This window comes from Vidua chalybeata, chromosome 1 (assembly GCF_026979565.1).
Source record: "Vidua chalybeata isolate OUT-0048 chromosome 1, bVidCha1 merged haplotype, whole genome shotgun sequence".
Taxonomy (NCBI): domain Eukaryota; kingdom Metazoa; phylum Chordata; class Aves; order Passeriformes; family Viduidae; genus Vidua; species Vidua chalybeata.
Window position 1 is genome coordinate 33,732,828 of NC_071530.1, and position 14,539 is coordinate 33,747,366.

The following is a 14,539-nucleotide window of genomic DNA, read 5'->3' on the forward strand; positions in this document are numbered from 1 at the left end:
TTCCACGCTTTGGTTCCTGCAGGGAAATATATATATTTATAGATATTTAAAATAAGTTCAAACAACTCTCCATTCTTTGCATACGTCGACTGGGCGACAAAGTAGAGCTCATGACATTTAAAGTAGACAACAACAAAATGACCATATTTACATTGTTTGGCTTCTGTTTAAACTCCTCACTAGTCACCTTTAAACGAACATGCAATAGACTTATTTTAATCATCCAATGTTAGTGCATTGCACAACTCCAAGTTTCAATTAAGTGTTGTGTGGTATTTGCTAAACTGTCGTTCTCCACAGGTATTTCCTGAACAAAATTTGTGAGCCAGAAGCCAGAAGGTTAGTTTCCTTTAAGGAGTTGTTTCTTTTAAAATGCTGAAATTGACACTTTTTTGCCGATTTCTTTTTAGTATTTGTATATGATTTGTCTCCAAAAAGATGGCAACGCATAGTCTGTTGTCATAAATAAAACAAGAGCTAATTAAATTTTTCTAATTTTATTTTTAGTGATTGTTTCTTTACGACATATGGCGAATTTATACCTGATTTTTAAAAGTAAATAATTAATTTTTTCATTTTGGTCTTTTTTCCCTCGCCCCCATCCCTCCCCACACCCCCAAAGGAAACATTACTATAACCATCACTACATCCATATTACAACTACTCGCGGTTGGCCCCAGGAAGGTGTGGACATGACATCCCCCCCTTTCTTTACTTCTGTGTGTGTGTGTGTGTGTGTGTGTGTGTGTGTGTGTGTTTGTGTGTGTCCGTCCGTCCTTCAATTCTTATTTCAAACCCATGAGCAATGGAACACTGCCTCTAACCCAGATATTTTCCTAAGGAAGAACAAAAGATTGTTTCTCAGAGTTTATATTCTGCAGTGGTCCTGCTTGGGTGAGCCCGACCTGGCAATCTCCCGACAGCTGTTCCGCAGCAGCACAGGGGCAAGAAAGGGCCGAGGATGGGCGAGTCCGGGGATGGAGAAGGACCGTCCCCACCCGTGCCTGCCGAAAGCGGTGGCAGGGTGAGCCGCAGTGCCTGGAAAGGTAAGAGGTATGGAATTTGCACTCAGAGGTGACGTGCACGTTTAGAAATGGATCCCATGTGTGTCAAAACCAAATCGATTCCAGTTGATATGTAAATATATATATAAAAAAATCATCATCGCAGTTCCAGAGTAGGTTTACATGTGTGTAAAACCTTAGATTCTTCTAGTCGCGTCAGATACACACCTCCTTCCTCCACGTAACCCCGTGGCTTGACCTTGTCAAGGGCGAAATCTGAATTTAATCTCGTCCTGAAAAACGCTATGAGTTTTAAAGTAGTGGATTAGCTGAGTAATATTGTAATCGGTCTCTGTTAATTTTTTTTTCTTTCATTCTTCTGTTCTGAAACCATATTTTGACTTGACGATCGGTCAGATTGAGCATTCGGGAGAGCTGGAGGCGTTTCTCTTTGTTTATGTAGACACTGAAGAAGAATTCCCTTTCTAACTCTCTAATCTGGTATTTGGTGTATGGGCATCTCTTTTTACGCGTACGTTGTCCACCTGTGGAGCGAAAAAAGGCAGAAACATTTGAGACCCGGCGGTTGCCGGCGGCGGGGGCTGAGAGGGGACGGGGGTACTCTCAGGGAAAGCACGTTAACGTGGAAAATACGCTTTTTGCCCGCTCCGCGGTAGGAGTTGGTGGGTCCGGGGCTTGGCGCCAGCCCTCCGCTTTGGCGGGTGCGTGCAGCCGGGCCCGGGACCCGCCGGCACACCCCGGCTCCCGCAGCGCCGCGGCCCCGGGCAGCGTGTAGGGCGAAACCCCCGCCGAGCCGCGGGGATCTGGCCTCGCTTCCTCCGCGGGGAGGGCAGCTGGAGGAAAGAGTGGTGGCGGGGGGTTCTTGCGGATTTCACGAGCCGGAGGAAAGCCTTTGTAGGCTGCTCCGCCGGGCGCCACCACGCACGCGGAGCTGCCCAGGGAGTAGCCATCACCTGGCTGCCTGCAGCGGGCAGCGCTGCAGCGGGCGGGGGGGCCCGCGCCCAACCCTCCCCGAGCCCGTACCCGCTTGCATCTCGCCCTCGTTCCCTGGCCTAATCCCGTCTTTACGTCCCGAGCAGAGGAAAAACCCCTGAGCCCAAGGCTGAGGCGTCTCCTTCTCTCCCTAGCCGGCTATTTTCAAACACTTTCTCCACCGGATCGAGGTATTCTCCTCTCGATTAGCCATTACGGTTTTAAAGTTCATTAAGCAGAATATAAAAGGTTTCAAGGTTCAGGAGCTCTTTACATTAAACGTAGCTGCTATCCCTTTAAAAACTTCCTTTTCTGGTACAGTTCATTGTCGAGGTATTTTTTCCTCCGGCCGTATACTAGCTTTGCCTTTTAAAAAGCCCACATAAAAAAATCAGACTTTGACAGATTGAATAACAATTGTAAGTAACAAACTGTTGGACAGAAGGCAACACGTAATTGCCACAGTGCCTTAGTAAAATGGCTTCCTTTAGACAAAAAGGCCAGCTTTAGGTTAATTTGCTTCTTTTAATATATTGCTACAGTTCAGGCGGCTACTTTATCTGTTAAACGCTATTCTAGCGCAATCGTTAAAACGGCGAAGGCTTTGAATTCAGCTCCTAACTAGACTTCTGGTGCAACACATGGCTTTTATAAAATCACTGGATTACACTGATATCAAAGGAGTCAGGATCTCCTTTTTTTGCCGAATTTACGGGCACAGAACTAACGTTATTATATTTTCAAGAGCTGACCACGGAACTGCTTTTTTATTATTATTATTTTTAAAAAGCAGAAAAAAATTTTAAAAAGGAGAAGAAAAATGAAAAAAAAAATCTAGGCATCCATTGCCCGGTGGGTATTTCACGGCCAATTTCAGCACTAAACACGTGATCTCGCCTTTTATAACAAAGTTTTGTTGGGGGAAATCTAAAGGCCCTTCATAAACCTTATATGCTTATAAAACAGCATATAAAAATTTAACAGCGGCGGTGCGCTAGATTTCAAGCTGCCTTTCCTAAAAGCGCTCCGGCGCTGCCTTTATACGTACTGGAACTGCCGGATTTCTCCTCATTGTTGCCGGAAGACGACTCGGGGCTGCTGCTGCTCTCCGGCCGCCTCCTCCTCTCCTTCTCCGCCGCCGTCGCCGCCGCCCTGCCGCAGCCGCCCTCCGAACTTGAAGTTGCCGCCGCCGCCGCCCCGGCGGCCGCGGGCGCCTTCTCGCCACTCTTGTCTACCGGGTAGTCCGCCGATGCCAGGTTTTCCGCCGTGCCATAAGCCGTCTCGAAAAATTGGTCAAAAGCCTGGGGCAGGACCCCGTTCCTGCCCACCGTGCTATAGAAATTGGAGGAGACGTTGGTGCTGGGGTGGTAGACGTTAGCTGTGTTTTTGCCGAACATCTCGCCCATGCTAGCAGTGTTGGTGGCAGGCAGGCAGTCTCTGTGCATGATCTCCTCTGCGGAGTAGCAGTGGGGCAGATTGTTCCTGGGGTGCCATTTACTGGAGGGATCAATGGCATATTCCCTGAAGGTAACTTCTCTCACAGGTTGGACCTGGGGTAGGTTGGAGGAGTAGGAGTATGTCATAGGGCGAGAAGACGGGGTTTGGGGCAAAAAAGAAGGGAGGCTGGAAAAATCAGGACCCGAGACGTAGTAAGTACAACTTGGCAAATACATGTTAGAGGAACAAGGAACACGCTCATCAAAATCCATCATTAGGGCTACCTCGGCTTCTCCGCATTAGCTGAGCTTAACATGATTCTCTAACGCAGCTGCCCCTTTGAAGCGGATCCGTGAAGTAAGAGATGGGGAGACGTAGGCTGACGTGGAGAGCTCTCCCGGCGGCGGCAGGGAGGTGCGGTCACGTGGCCCGACGTTGACATTGACGAGCGGCGGGCCCGGGCCCCGCTCCCTTTGTGGCCGTCGCGGGGGAAAGCAACAGCTCGTCGCCAGCGCCCAGGGGCGAGCCGAGCGCAGGTTGGCCGGGGGGGAGCCCAGGGGGACACACAGCCGCCCTGCCACTGCCCCAGACTTAGCCGCCCGGTCCCTGGCACCCTCTGGCTCTGGAGCAGAGAGGCTTATCAATTCCCCCCTGGGTTAGGTGAGACCTTTCTGTTTGTTTGTGGGCTTGCTGGGGCGTTCGGCGGCTCGCTGGCAGGCTCCGAGAAGGAGGGCACCGTGGAGATGCACGCACGCTTTCTTGTGGAAAGCTGCTTCTGAGGAGGAGGAAAACGCTCCTGAAGAAAACGGTTTTTTTTCCCCCTCTCTCTCTCTTTTTTTTTTTTTTTTTTTTTTTTTTTTTTTTTTTTTTTTTGTGGGGGGATCAGTTTGAGCTTTCCCTCCCCCCCCGCCTAAAAAAAGAAAAAAGCCCTCACTCCTCAGAGTTTTTCTGGAAACCTTACTAGGAAGAATGTGCCAGGGTCAAGTCTTTACTGATTTTCATGGTGAATAGATTACATGCTTGCATTCATGTTCACTTCCGAAGCGCATAGTGTCTTCCTTCCCTTACTTACATATTAACCTCAAATACCCCGCGCGGCTTCAGCAAAGCTTTACTGGAGGCAGTTAACAATGTCGGGTCCCCAGGACGCGGGTTTCCCCTCTTCACCCCCTCCAAATCATCCCTTGCCTCAGTCGCAACGCCAGCAAGCCAGCAAGCCCTTGAAATTGCAGACCACGGAGCTAAAGACTGTTTGCTGATCTCTCTACCTCAACTCTGCAACTAAATGCTTGGAAAACCAGTGGATATTGGGCTACCCCAACTTGACAAATATTCCGAGTTTAATTGCCAGAAGCCTAGTTAAAATTATTTGACATACTGTTAACCCGTAGGAGCAAACTCGCCGTACCGAGATACTTTCCTTTCAGCTTTGTGTCGTCGCTGAAGGCTGACACCCAGGGAGACCTATTTTAAAAACCTGGTTAAACTTTTACTATTGTTGCATGAAAGGGATGATATAGAAAGCGGATTGTACAGGGCAGAGACTAAAAAGTACTTTTCTGCCAATAAAAATGCACACCCCTCCGAATGAGCAGAGCCAAAGAAAACACAGAAATACGCCAAAGAATACAGCACCTTTTGAGGCACGGACATCCCTCAGCTCTCGGAAAAAGTATTTTTTTGCTCTTTTGATGCTCGATTTCAGAAAAGAAATATTTGAGTTCCGGCTGGATTTTATCAAAATAGAAAAACAGGGTGGCAAAAGGCTATTGTGAAGTCGGTACTCTTAGGAAATCAGACGTAGTTCAAGATCCATGCTCCCGTGGACTTGGGAAGCTAGTGGAAGGGGAACGAAAATGTTAGGGAAATAATATTTGGATTCCCCCCCCCTTCCTCTGCAGTGCTGTGGAAGTATTTATATATCCGGAGAAAGTTCTCTAGTAAATTCTGGAGATCCTCGGTATTTAAATGTCAACATCGATTTGTTTATTTATTGCTTAGCTTATCGTAACAGACTCAATAACAAATCTAATCATGTTATGCAGAGAGAAAATATTCTCATTATGTATTTCCCCTACATTATAGCTAACTATTGCGTTTGAATTCAAGCTGTAAATTCAAGATTATCAAGTAATTACTTTGTAGTGGAGTAAACTAATTTATTAGCATTAATGTTTATATGCCTTTTTCTTATTTTACAAGGGTTACCGTTCACAAATCAAATGCTCTGGACGTATCCCTGTAATGAACTCTTTATTTTGGTTTGCTGCAAGAACTTCTTATGCTTACTGCACGTCTGTGAGCTGAACTTGAAATTAATGAATTAATCTTCCAGCTTGACATATTTGCTAGAAAGTGGATGGAAAGAGATTGCATGTCGTCAAAACCGCTAGCAGGAGACTGCAACGTCGTTTAGGGATTGTAAAAAGGTTTGAGGGCTTTCCCTCTCTCTCCCTCTTAATTTTTTTTTTTTTTTAACTTGAGGTGGGGAGGGGTGTGCCAGAGCTGTGGTTGGCTTTTCCCTTAACGCTGTAATTTTGCTCGCATTTACTTTCCTCCTAGTTTTTTGCGGGGAGTGGTCGTGATGGGGTGGTGGGTGGAGTGGACTGGGGGGTCGGAAGCCCTCTTCTGGTGTCCGAACATTGGTTATTTTCCCTGTATACCCGCACCGTTCAATTCCGTCGATGAAAACCTCTCCCCACACCCTGCATACTCGCAGACACTCCTCCCTTCGAACAAAAAGGAATGTATAAGGATTTCAGTGACTTTGAGATAACAAAGGCGCCACCATTGCCGAGCCTCGCCCCGCCTCTGTGTGATGGCAAACAAATTCTTGCACTTGTATTAGGGCTTTTAAGGCTATAATTGAACACGGCGCGTCTAGGGGAACCGAAAACAGTTCTAGACTGACCTGTGGTTTTATAGCACTTTGGCAGTCAACTTCAGCTTGTGTCAGAGCAGACATGACAGAACTGCCCAACACTTAATCGCGGGACGCCACCTCCTCGGACTCACTGCAGCTGCCCTCTTGCATTTCAATAAATTTCAAACCTTGGGGCTAGAAATGGGGAGCAGAGCTGGCACAGGTTTGTATGGGGCTCTTTGCCGCTCCTCTCTACAGCGGGGGCTGCGGCGCCGTGCGAGGCTTCGCCGTGCCAGAGGTCGGGGCTGCCTCTGGGAAACAAAGGGAAATTAAGGCAAGAAGGGCGAGAAGGCAACTGGAAATAGGAGTGTGTGTGCGTGGGTGTGCGTGTGTCTGGGCATATATGTGCTTGCACAGCATGCACACGTGCAGCCCCGATGCCTGCTTTTGAATCGCTCGAGCTCTCTCCCCCACCTCTCCAAACCAAACAGCCTATTTCTCTTCAAGCGGGTTTGTAACGCAGGGGGAACCCAAAATGCCTCTGGGTGCCGCCTGCACAACAAGCGGGAAGGGTGATGGGGAAAACCGAGGGGGGCACAGCTCGTCTGGGAGCGAGTAGACACCCAAGGCACAGGCTGGTCTCTGCTTTATTTGCTGTTAAGTGAAACAAGAGATAATGTACGCTTAAAGTCCCGGAATGTGTGGGTAATTGCAGGGAGCCTGCTGTTAAGTTGCTGTGTTCAGCACAATTATCAATGTTGATTATTTGGTCTAATGTTGAATTGCTCTTTTAATACAGTAATTGGGACTTCCGCGTTGAGGAAGGGGGAAAACCGAGCCTTCCCCTCGCTAACCTCACTGAGAACAACATAAACAAAGGCAGGCATTTCGTTTGGAGAAGCAAAATGCATTCGTTACGCCTTCCCATGTATTTCGACTGGATTAGAGAGGGTAAAACCGCTCTGAATTTGGAACCTCTGCTGCAGGACGGTTCTGCAAAGGAGAAGCGTGGCCGAGAGGTGGGGAGACTGTTACCCATAGCTAAGCTAAACAAAGGGAGGAGAAAAAAGCTACATCTCTTCTTTGGAGGAATATAAACAGAACTAGGTCGCCTCGATAGTCTAGCTTTTACATATACAGATGGTGTGCAAAGGGAACTGTTTAACTCACTACTGCTTCTCCAAAAGGTCAAGTTCTATTGTATCTAAATTGTTGTAATTTTGTACCGGGCTTTGCTTGGAAAATATTTGAAGCCGACCATTTACCTTGCCAGAAGGGTGGGTGCCTCTAATTAAGAGGAGGAACGTGTGCTAGAAGGAATTTGCGCCAAGAGGAGCTAATTAAAATATTACAGGATCGCTGGCTTCAATCTCTGCTGTTCTCTCGTACAGGGAGGGTGAGGGGTATTATGACTCGAGCAGGAGAAAATATCTAAGGAGTTAGGACAGTGTTTTGTAAAACTGAGGGTTGATTACAGTCTACAAAGGCTTATTAGAAAAGCGTAGCATTAGGGAATTTGAAATGTTGCTGCCAACAAAAAAAGCTCACCGTCTTTCCACCTTTACCAATGCAAACAGGGGCACAAGGCGATAATTCGTCGCAAAATTTGCCAGGAATGCAGCTTCAGAAAAACCTGCTGATTATTTGTATTTTAAATATCTCGGGCTTAGAAGTTCTTAAAAGGCGTTTATTTTCTGTTTGCCGTTTTGTCTGTTATGGAAAGAAGTTATACGTATACTTCCCCCCCTCCAACTAAATATGTCTGCGTAAGATTGCAATAGAATGAAGTGCTTCAATAGCCAGCTAAATAATTTAAATGATAGGTGAATTCTTGTATGTATTTGTATATGTGTATATATTGATGAGATGGAAGCCCCGTACTGTGACATGGCTATTTATTTTCCAAAACGTGAGGCGGCGTGATTGTGATTTTGCTAGGAAACTGCAGAATACGTGTAAAGAGAACAAGCAGATGTAAACAGGATTCAATGTAATTTTGACGACTTTTTTTTTTTTTTTTTTTTTTTTTTTTTTACCACATTACATTGTTTCAGACGCTTGAACCCCCCAAAAGGCTGTACTCATCTGGATTAGAATATTTCAGATTAATTTTTAATATAAATTAGCAAAATCCTTTCCTTTCCTCTGTCACCCCCTGTATCTTTTTAAGTTGCTGAAACGAAGAGGGCGATTTTTTTTTTTCCCAAGCAAGCGTCCCGTCTAGTTTTAATTTCAGGATTAAACGACTACGGACCTACACTCTTTGTTGGCGACCTATCATGATATTTTGCATCCCTTCGATCTGATGAACATCTGAAGTCTCTCTGACTCTGATAACTGCAAGTAGCTGAAATATTGCGGGCTTTTTTTTTTTTTTTTTCAGGAGAGGAAGCTACTTCTAGATAGAAAACTTCATGTTTCGGCAGCTATTATCTTGCTTACCAGCAGACAAACGATTTGCTGTTCTGACAGTCTCCGGGCGCCTTCCCAACGCGCGGGGAGTCTCTCACAATGTCGTGTCTCCTCACCCCCCGGTTGCCCAGCCCAGAGCTCCAGGGTCCCGGGGCTCTGAACACCTCTAAAATGTCTACATTTACTGCTCGGAGCCTAGTCTTGAAAGACAATGCTGTCGGGTTTGGCAGTAAGACGGACACAAGAAGGGGTTTTCTCAGACCAGCTAGTATGTCAGAAATTGATTGACTGACGATGATTCTATAAATATCTTTTTCTCCCCTTGAACACTCTCGGAGGCTTTCCCAGCACAAGAAAACATACATGCAGTCACTTATTTTCCCCTCCGTCTATCCAGATACAGGTGCAAGAGACTTCCAGCAAACTTAGTCGGCGGGAGAGAGGTGTCTAGAGCCAGCGGCGGGATCTAAACTGGTGCGAAAGCAAATTTCCTTGGTTATAATGAGCCGGTACAGAAGAGCAGGCACTTTCCACCCACTCCCACCCAGACCCACAAAGCGCCGTGTCCTTAGCACCGTTTGTAGTAAGCAGGTACCAGTTCCCTTTCGTGTCAATGCATTTTATGAAGAATTAAGCAGAGCGGTTTAGGGAAACATTCCCAGTGATCCCTTGAAAGTGAGGTGCTAGTAATCGACAGTTATCCCTGCGGACGGCCATATCCCAGGCGATGTTCCCATGCAAAATTAACCCGCAACCGAAAGTGCCGCTTTACTCTACGCATTAAAAAGAAAAAAAAAATAAAAAATAAAAAAAAAAAAAAAAAAAAAAAAGAAAGAAAAAAATAAAGGAAAAAAAAAAGTCCGCCAAAACATTCCCGTGTCGACTTACATTTAAAAGTATTGCTAGAATCGATGCCTTGAACTTGACCTTAGATTTGTTAATCCAGGAAATATATTCATTGAGAGGAAAAAATAATGCCATCGCGTTGCCTCTGGCAAAAGAGCATTTTCTGCCTACCAATTCAGGATATAAACAACGCACAAGAGTTATGGGATGTATAATGTGTCCTCTAGATTAAATTGAGAAAGCTACAGAAAATGAAATGCCTCAACGCCGAGACCAGCCTGTCGTAGCTAGACTGTTTCTGAGATGCCGAGATCCACACTATGCTACAGAAATTCACGTCAAGGTAATTGACTGGAATTCTAACCTAAATTGAATTTTATAGGATATAAGGTTCTCTCTAATGCACATTAAATTTTAACAATGATTTATAAAGGTATTTCAATTTTTTATTTAATTATTTTGCCCAACTCGCCAAGAAACACATCAGATTTTACTGTACCACTGCTAACTTTATAGGAGAGCCTTATTCACATATCATGAAACCCACCGAACTAAAGACATTTCTTCATCAATGCTTGCTTTAGGGGGCGGGTACAGGAAGTATTGCTATACCAGGACTATCAGATCAACGACTTCAAAGCTCCAACTTCATATTTTGATAGACTCTCAGAATTGTATTATAATTAAGGTATCTGTACTTGTGTATATTTTTAGGAAGCTATTTGTATAACACGAGCTTAAAGTACGTGCTGCAATTTAGGATGCAAACATATGCCCATGTACAACTCAGCCAGCTCGTAAGAATCGTTTCTTTTCTCTTCTGTCATATGTAAAGCAAAGATACCCATAAAAACAGCTCTTCCCCTAAGCCTAATATGGCTGCTCTTGCCTATGCCCGGGTGGAAGCCCGCTCAGTGTCCCGTTTGTTTCTCTTTCCCGACTTTTCAACAAATGATGATATTAATATCAGTCCTTTCAGAAATCAGGTCTCAAAGCATGACAGATGCACATTGCAGAGCCTGGGTGAATTTGGGCAAAACATCCAGAATTGGACCAGGCGAAGTGTGAATGTTAATTGTTCTTTCTCTTTCGATTTTATTTTCCCATCAAGTGTTCATACAGCACAGTATTTAGAAATCCTCACATATTTAAATGTAAACCAGCCACTATCTGGAGACGAAGTCCATGCAAGAGATTGCTTTGTGTCAAAACCCACATTTTTCCTTTTTTTTTTTTTTTTTTTTTTTTTTTTTTTTTTTTTTTTTTTTTTTTTTGCCTACCCGAAGGCATTTCGAAGCCAGGATGGAAATAAACCGCTTTTCCATTACCCTTCACCGAAGCCGACCATACAGGTCGTTTTATACGATCAGGAATAAATGAAAGCAATTTGCTTAGTGCGTTCAAATCAAGGCGATTACGACGAAATTCAGATTAATTAAAACTGACAGGTTACAATGCCCGGCTGGCATTTTTCTCTCTAGATACACACAAACAATGGCGAAAAGCAGACCGGTTAAACATCCTTCCCCATATTTCTTCCACACACAGCCGTCCACCCTCCTCCCCGGCACTTGAATGATTGAAATAATTTCAGAGGCAAGTACACGGGAATAAAACAACCGGGGATAAAAACCAGGAGACGCTTTTCCATGCAGTCTGACCCAGCTCTGCAGTACAACACGGCACTGCACAAAGCCAAACAAACAGCAGCTCTATCTGCGAGTCTGCTTTCGTCCTGGGCTCTGACCCCAGCCTCTCCTGGCGCACTTTCCTGCCAAGAGACCTCTTTGCTTCCCACCTATGCTAGAGAGGAAAGCAGCATCCCTGGGGAAGGTGGAGCCGGCACCCAAGCTAGGAGAAAGTCTTATTTTTCTCTACTGGCTCTTCGGCTCTATTAGCATCAGCTCAGGCAGCCGCCTGCCCCCAGGTCCCCGCAGGAGAAGCGGCACTTCGGCCTCATACACCGTGGGAGAAACGGAGTGGGGCGGGTGGGTGGGCTGGGGGGGAGAGCAGGGGCCTGGGAAACTCTCCACAAAGGCCTCCCGAATGACTTTGCTCCAGTCATGCAGGGGGCTTTTTGCGAGAGGACCGGGTGGGTGTTTGCTGTTGGCTTGTTTGCTTAGTTCACCACCGAGCAGGGAGAGAGGAGAAACATTGAGCCGCCTCCAGGAAGAGCACGAAAATCTTACCCCAGCATCCAGAAGTCTCTCGCCTGTGCAAAAATATATCCCCACGGAGACTGACAGTTAGGATCCCGCGCTGGGCTGTAGATCTCCAGTTCAGTGAGGATGGATTGTATATCTTTTGGATTCCTCTTTTACAGATTAAATATACACGGTCCACCAAACATTCCTTCTCGATTTTTCAATGTCTTGGGTTGCTGTTGATGTGGGGGTTTATATATATTTTTTTTGTTCTAGTTGTTGTTGGTTTGCCTTTAGATGGAGAGAAATCTAGCCACGGGGGCACATCGTCCTTCCTGCCAGCTTCAGGAAAATGCAGAGATATCACAGTCTAATGACGATTATTGCTATTATTATTACTACTACTATTATAGCTATTTCCCCCCCCACCCTCTCTTCCCCTCTGCCCCCTCTCTCTCCCCCTCTCTCTCTGTTTCTCTCTTGGTCCCTTAGGATTTCCGATGGCGATTTGCACACAAGGTGGTTGCAGGAGGCTAAAATGCTGTCTAATTCCATGGATTCCCATCGCAAGAGTAGGAGAAATAAAAAAAAAAAAAAAAAGTCCCAGTGTTTTTGATCACGAGACACCCGGCCGTTCCTCCCCAGTACACCCCGGGTCACAGTACAGTAATGACCGTGGGTTGTGCGTTGTAGGACTTGACCTTTCCTACGTAGAAGAGGGCGCTTTACGCTAAGGGGAGGGAAGGGAGGGGGAAGCGGTGGGAGGAAGAGAGATGCTCTCTTTGGGGATGTTTAATCACAGTTCAGATCTAGGAACGGGCAAAGCTTCTGCCTTGCAGTACGCCATGTTGAAGCTATTCACTGGAGGAAAAAAAAATTCTTTTTGGGGGTGCGGGGGCGGGAAGGAGGCCGAAGGGAGGAGGGAGGAGGATAGACTTAATGAACATTAGCATTTCGTACCCTAGTTCATGAATCAACTGCATTCAAGGGGGAGGGGGCCCAGGGGGCAGGGAAAGGCTCACGGCGTGGCCAGAACCCCCGCGGCCGGACCCCTACAGACGCGGCCGGGGCACACGGGCCCGTCCCGGCGCCCACCACCCCACATTCCCCCCGGCCCGTGTGGAAAAGCCACCCCCTAGTTCCCTCCTCCTATTCTTTTTGGACTCCTTTAAGGGCCGAGAGTGCGCAAGGACATCTCTTCAAATCCTCATGAAAGTGCATTGAAACGCATCTAAATGTTATGAATGGAGACAAACGGCCTTTTAGCGCCTGCCAATATTTTTTTTGTATTAAACGCTGTCTTGATTTTATTGCTAATGCTGCCCACGGAGAATGCTGAAAAGCACCAGAAATGGGATTTTATTTACGCTGTAGATATTTTTAATGTATAAGCTAGAGGCCGAGATTCTTACTCGTTCTCTCAGACTTATATATATTTATATATATATATATAAAACCTCGTTTTTCTGGAAGTAACAGGCGACTTTCCTAACATTTCAATATTGAGGATAACATTCCGGGGTATTTAAACGGGAATCCTTCTGAGCAAAAGGCAGTAAAAAAAAAATAGATTTAGAGTTATTCTTTTTCGGAAATATGCTCCTGTCAAGGTTTATTTCCCATAGCAAACCACCTTTGCTACTGCCAAGTGCTCTAGGCGGGGATAGATTAAATACCAGATTATTCGCTGGGTGGGAAAAAGTGTAGCATTTGTTATACCTGTCTGTCCGCGTCAAAGACATAAGGATATTTTCTGCCCATGGGAAAACTGAGGGACCCACGACGCCAAGAATCAGGCGATTACAAACTAACATTTCCAGACACTGGAATTAAAATGAATGTCTCTGAATCCAAGACTGAAAGTGAACTACGTGGAGATTGAAGTGAAACTGAACTTTTTTTTTTGTCTTTAATTATATTGTGCGCTTTGCGCTAGGAATGAAATGGTTCTCTGACAGCAGTGCTCCAACAAATACACTAAATATACAGTAATAGCAATAGCTCGCTCCCTCTGTCCCTTGCATCTCTTTCCACATCTGCTAAAATATTCTACCTAACATTCTTGATTCAAGGGAAGCTGAGAAAATAAAGACTGTACTACGTTTACGTATGTTTTGGTTCTCAATTTTGTGTTTCTTTTCCTTCCAAATCCTTATTCCGGCATATTTTCTTAACGTTTGCAAATAAAACTCCTTGCACACGTAACTCTACACAGCAATCCAGGCGCAGTAAGTTCCCTACCACCATTTTAAAACATTCTCTGTATCGCGGGGAATATAAATAACAATCATCTTCGAATCGTGTGCAAGGACGGACGTCGTGAATTAATGTATCATGTTGCTTAATTATTTTCGTTGGTGATAATATTAACTTGTAAAACGTATTAGGGATGTGTTTTAGGACTCTGGCGGCAGATTGCTGAGAGGGGAATATGTAGTACAACAGCAATTTGTACTTGAAAATGTATGTGCCAACAGCTTTTGGACGGTAAATGAAGGTAATAAATAACATGAACACACACACACCTACATGCCCGCTCCCACCCACGCTCCGAGGCCGCATCTACCCGGCAAAGGGACGGAGGGAGATGGAGGGATGGAGGCGCAGGGAGCTGCGTGGGTGCAGCAGTGGGTAGGCAGACACGGGGGACGACCGAAGCGGGGGCAGGAGTTCACGCAAGGCCCGTGGAGAGTGAATCTTTCGTGACTCGGAAAACCGCAGACATCACCGGCTTGGTGACTGAGTCGCCGCACGGCCGCGGAGTGCTCCCCGGCCACCTCCGCTCCCCTCAGTTCCCTCTTCTCGGTGCCCTGGAGAGCAAGGCACGGAGCTCTCTGTCT

At 45.9% G+C, this 14,539-nt stretch overlaps 1 protein-coding gene across 1 annotated transcript; it reads right to left on the reverse strand.

Annotated features, from left to right (window-relative positions):
- Positions 1-1,316: 1,316 nt before the first annotated feature.
- On the reverse strand, positions 1,317-3,709 carry HOXA11 (homeobox A11). Its single transcript, XM_053950126.1, has 2 exons — positions 3,046-3,709; positions 1,317-1,549 (listed from the first exon to the last, which is right to left on the reverse strand). The coding sequence occupies exons 1-2, from the start codon at positions 3,707-3,709 to the stop codon at positions 1,317-1,319; spliced, it is 897 nt and encodes a 298-aa protein (XP_053806101.1).
- Between the last annotated feature and the right edge of the window lie 10,830 nt (positions 3,710-14,539).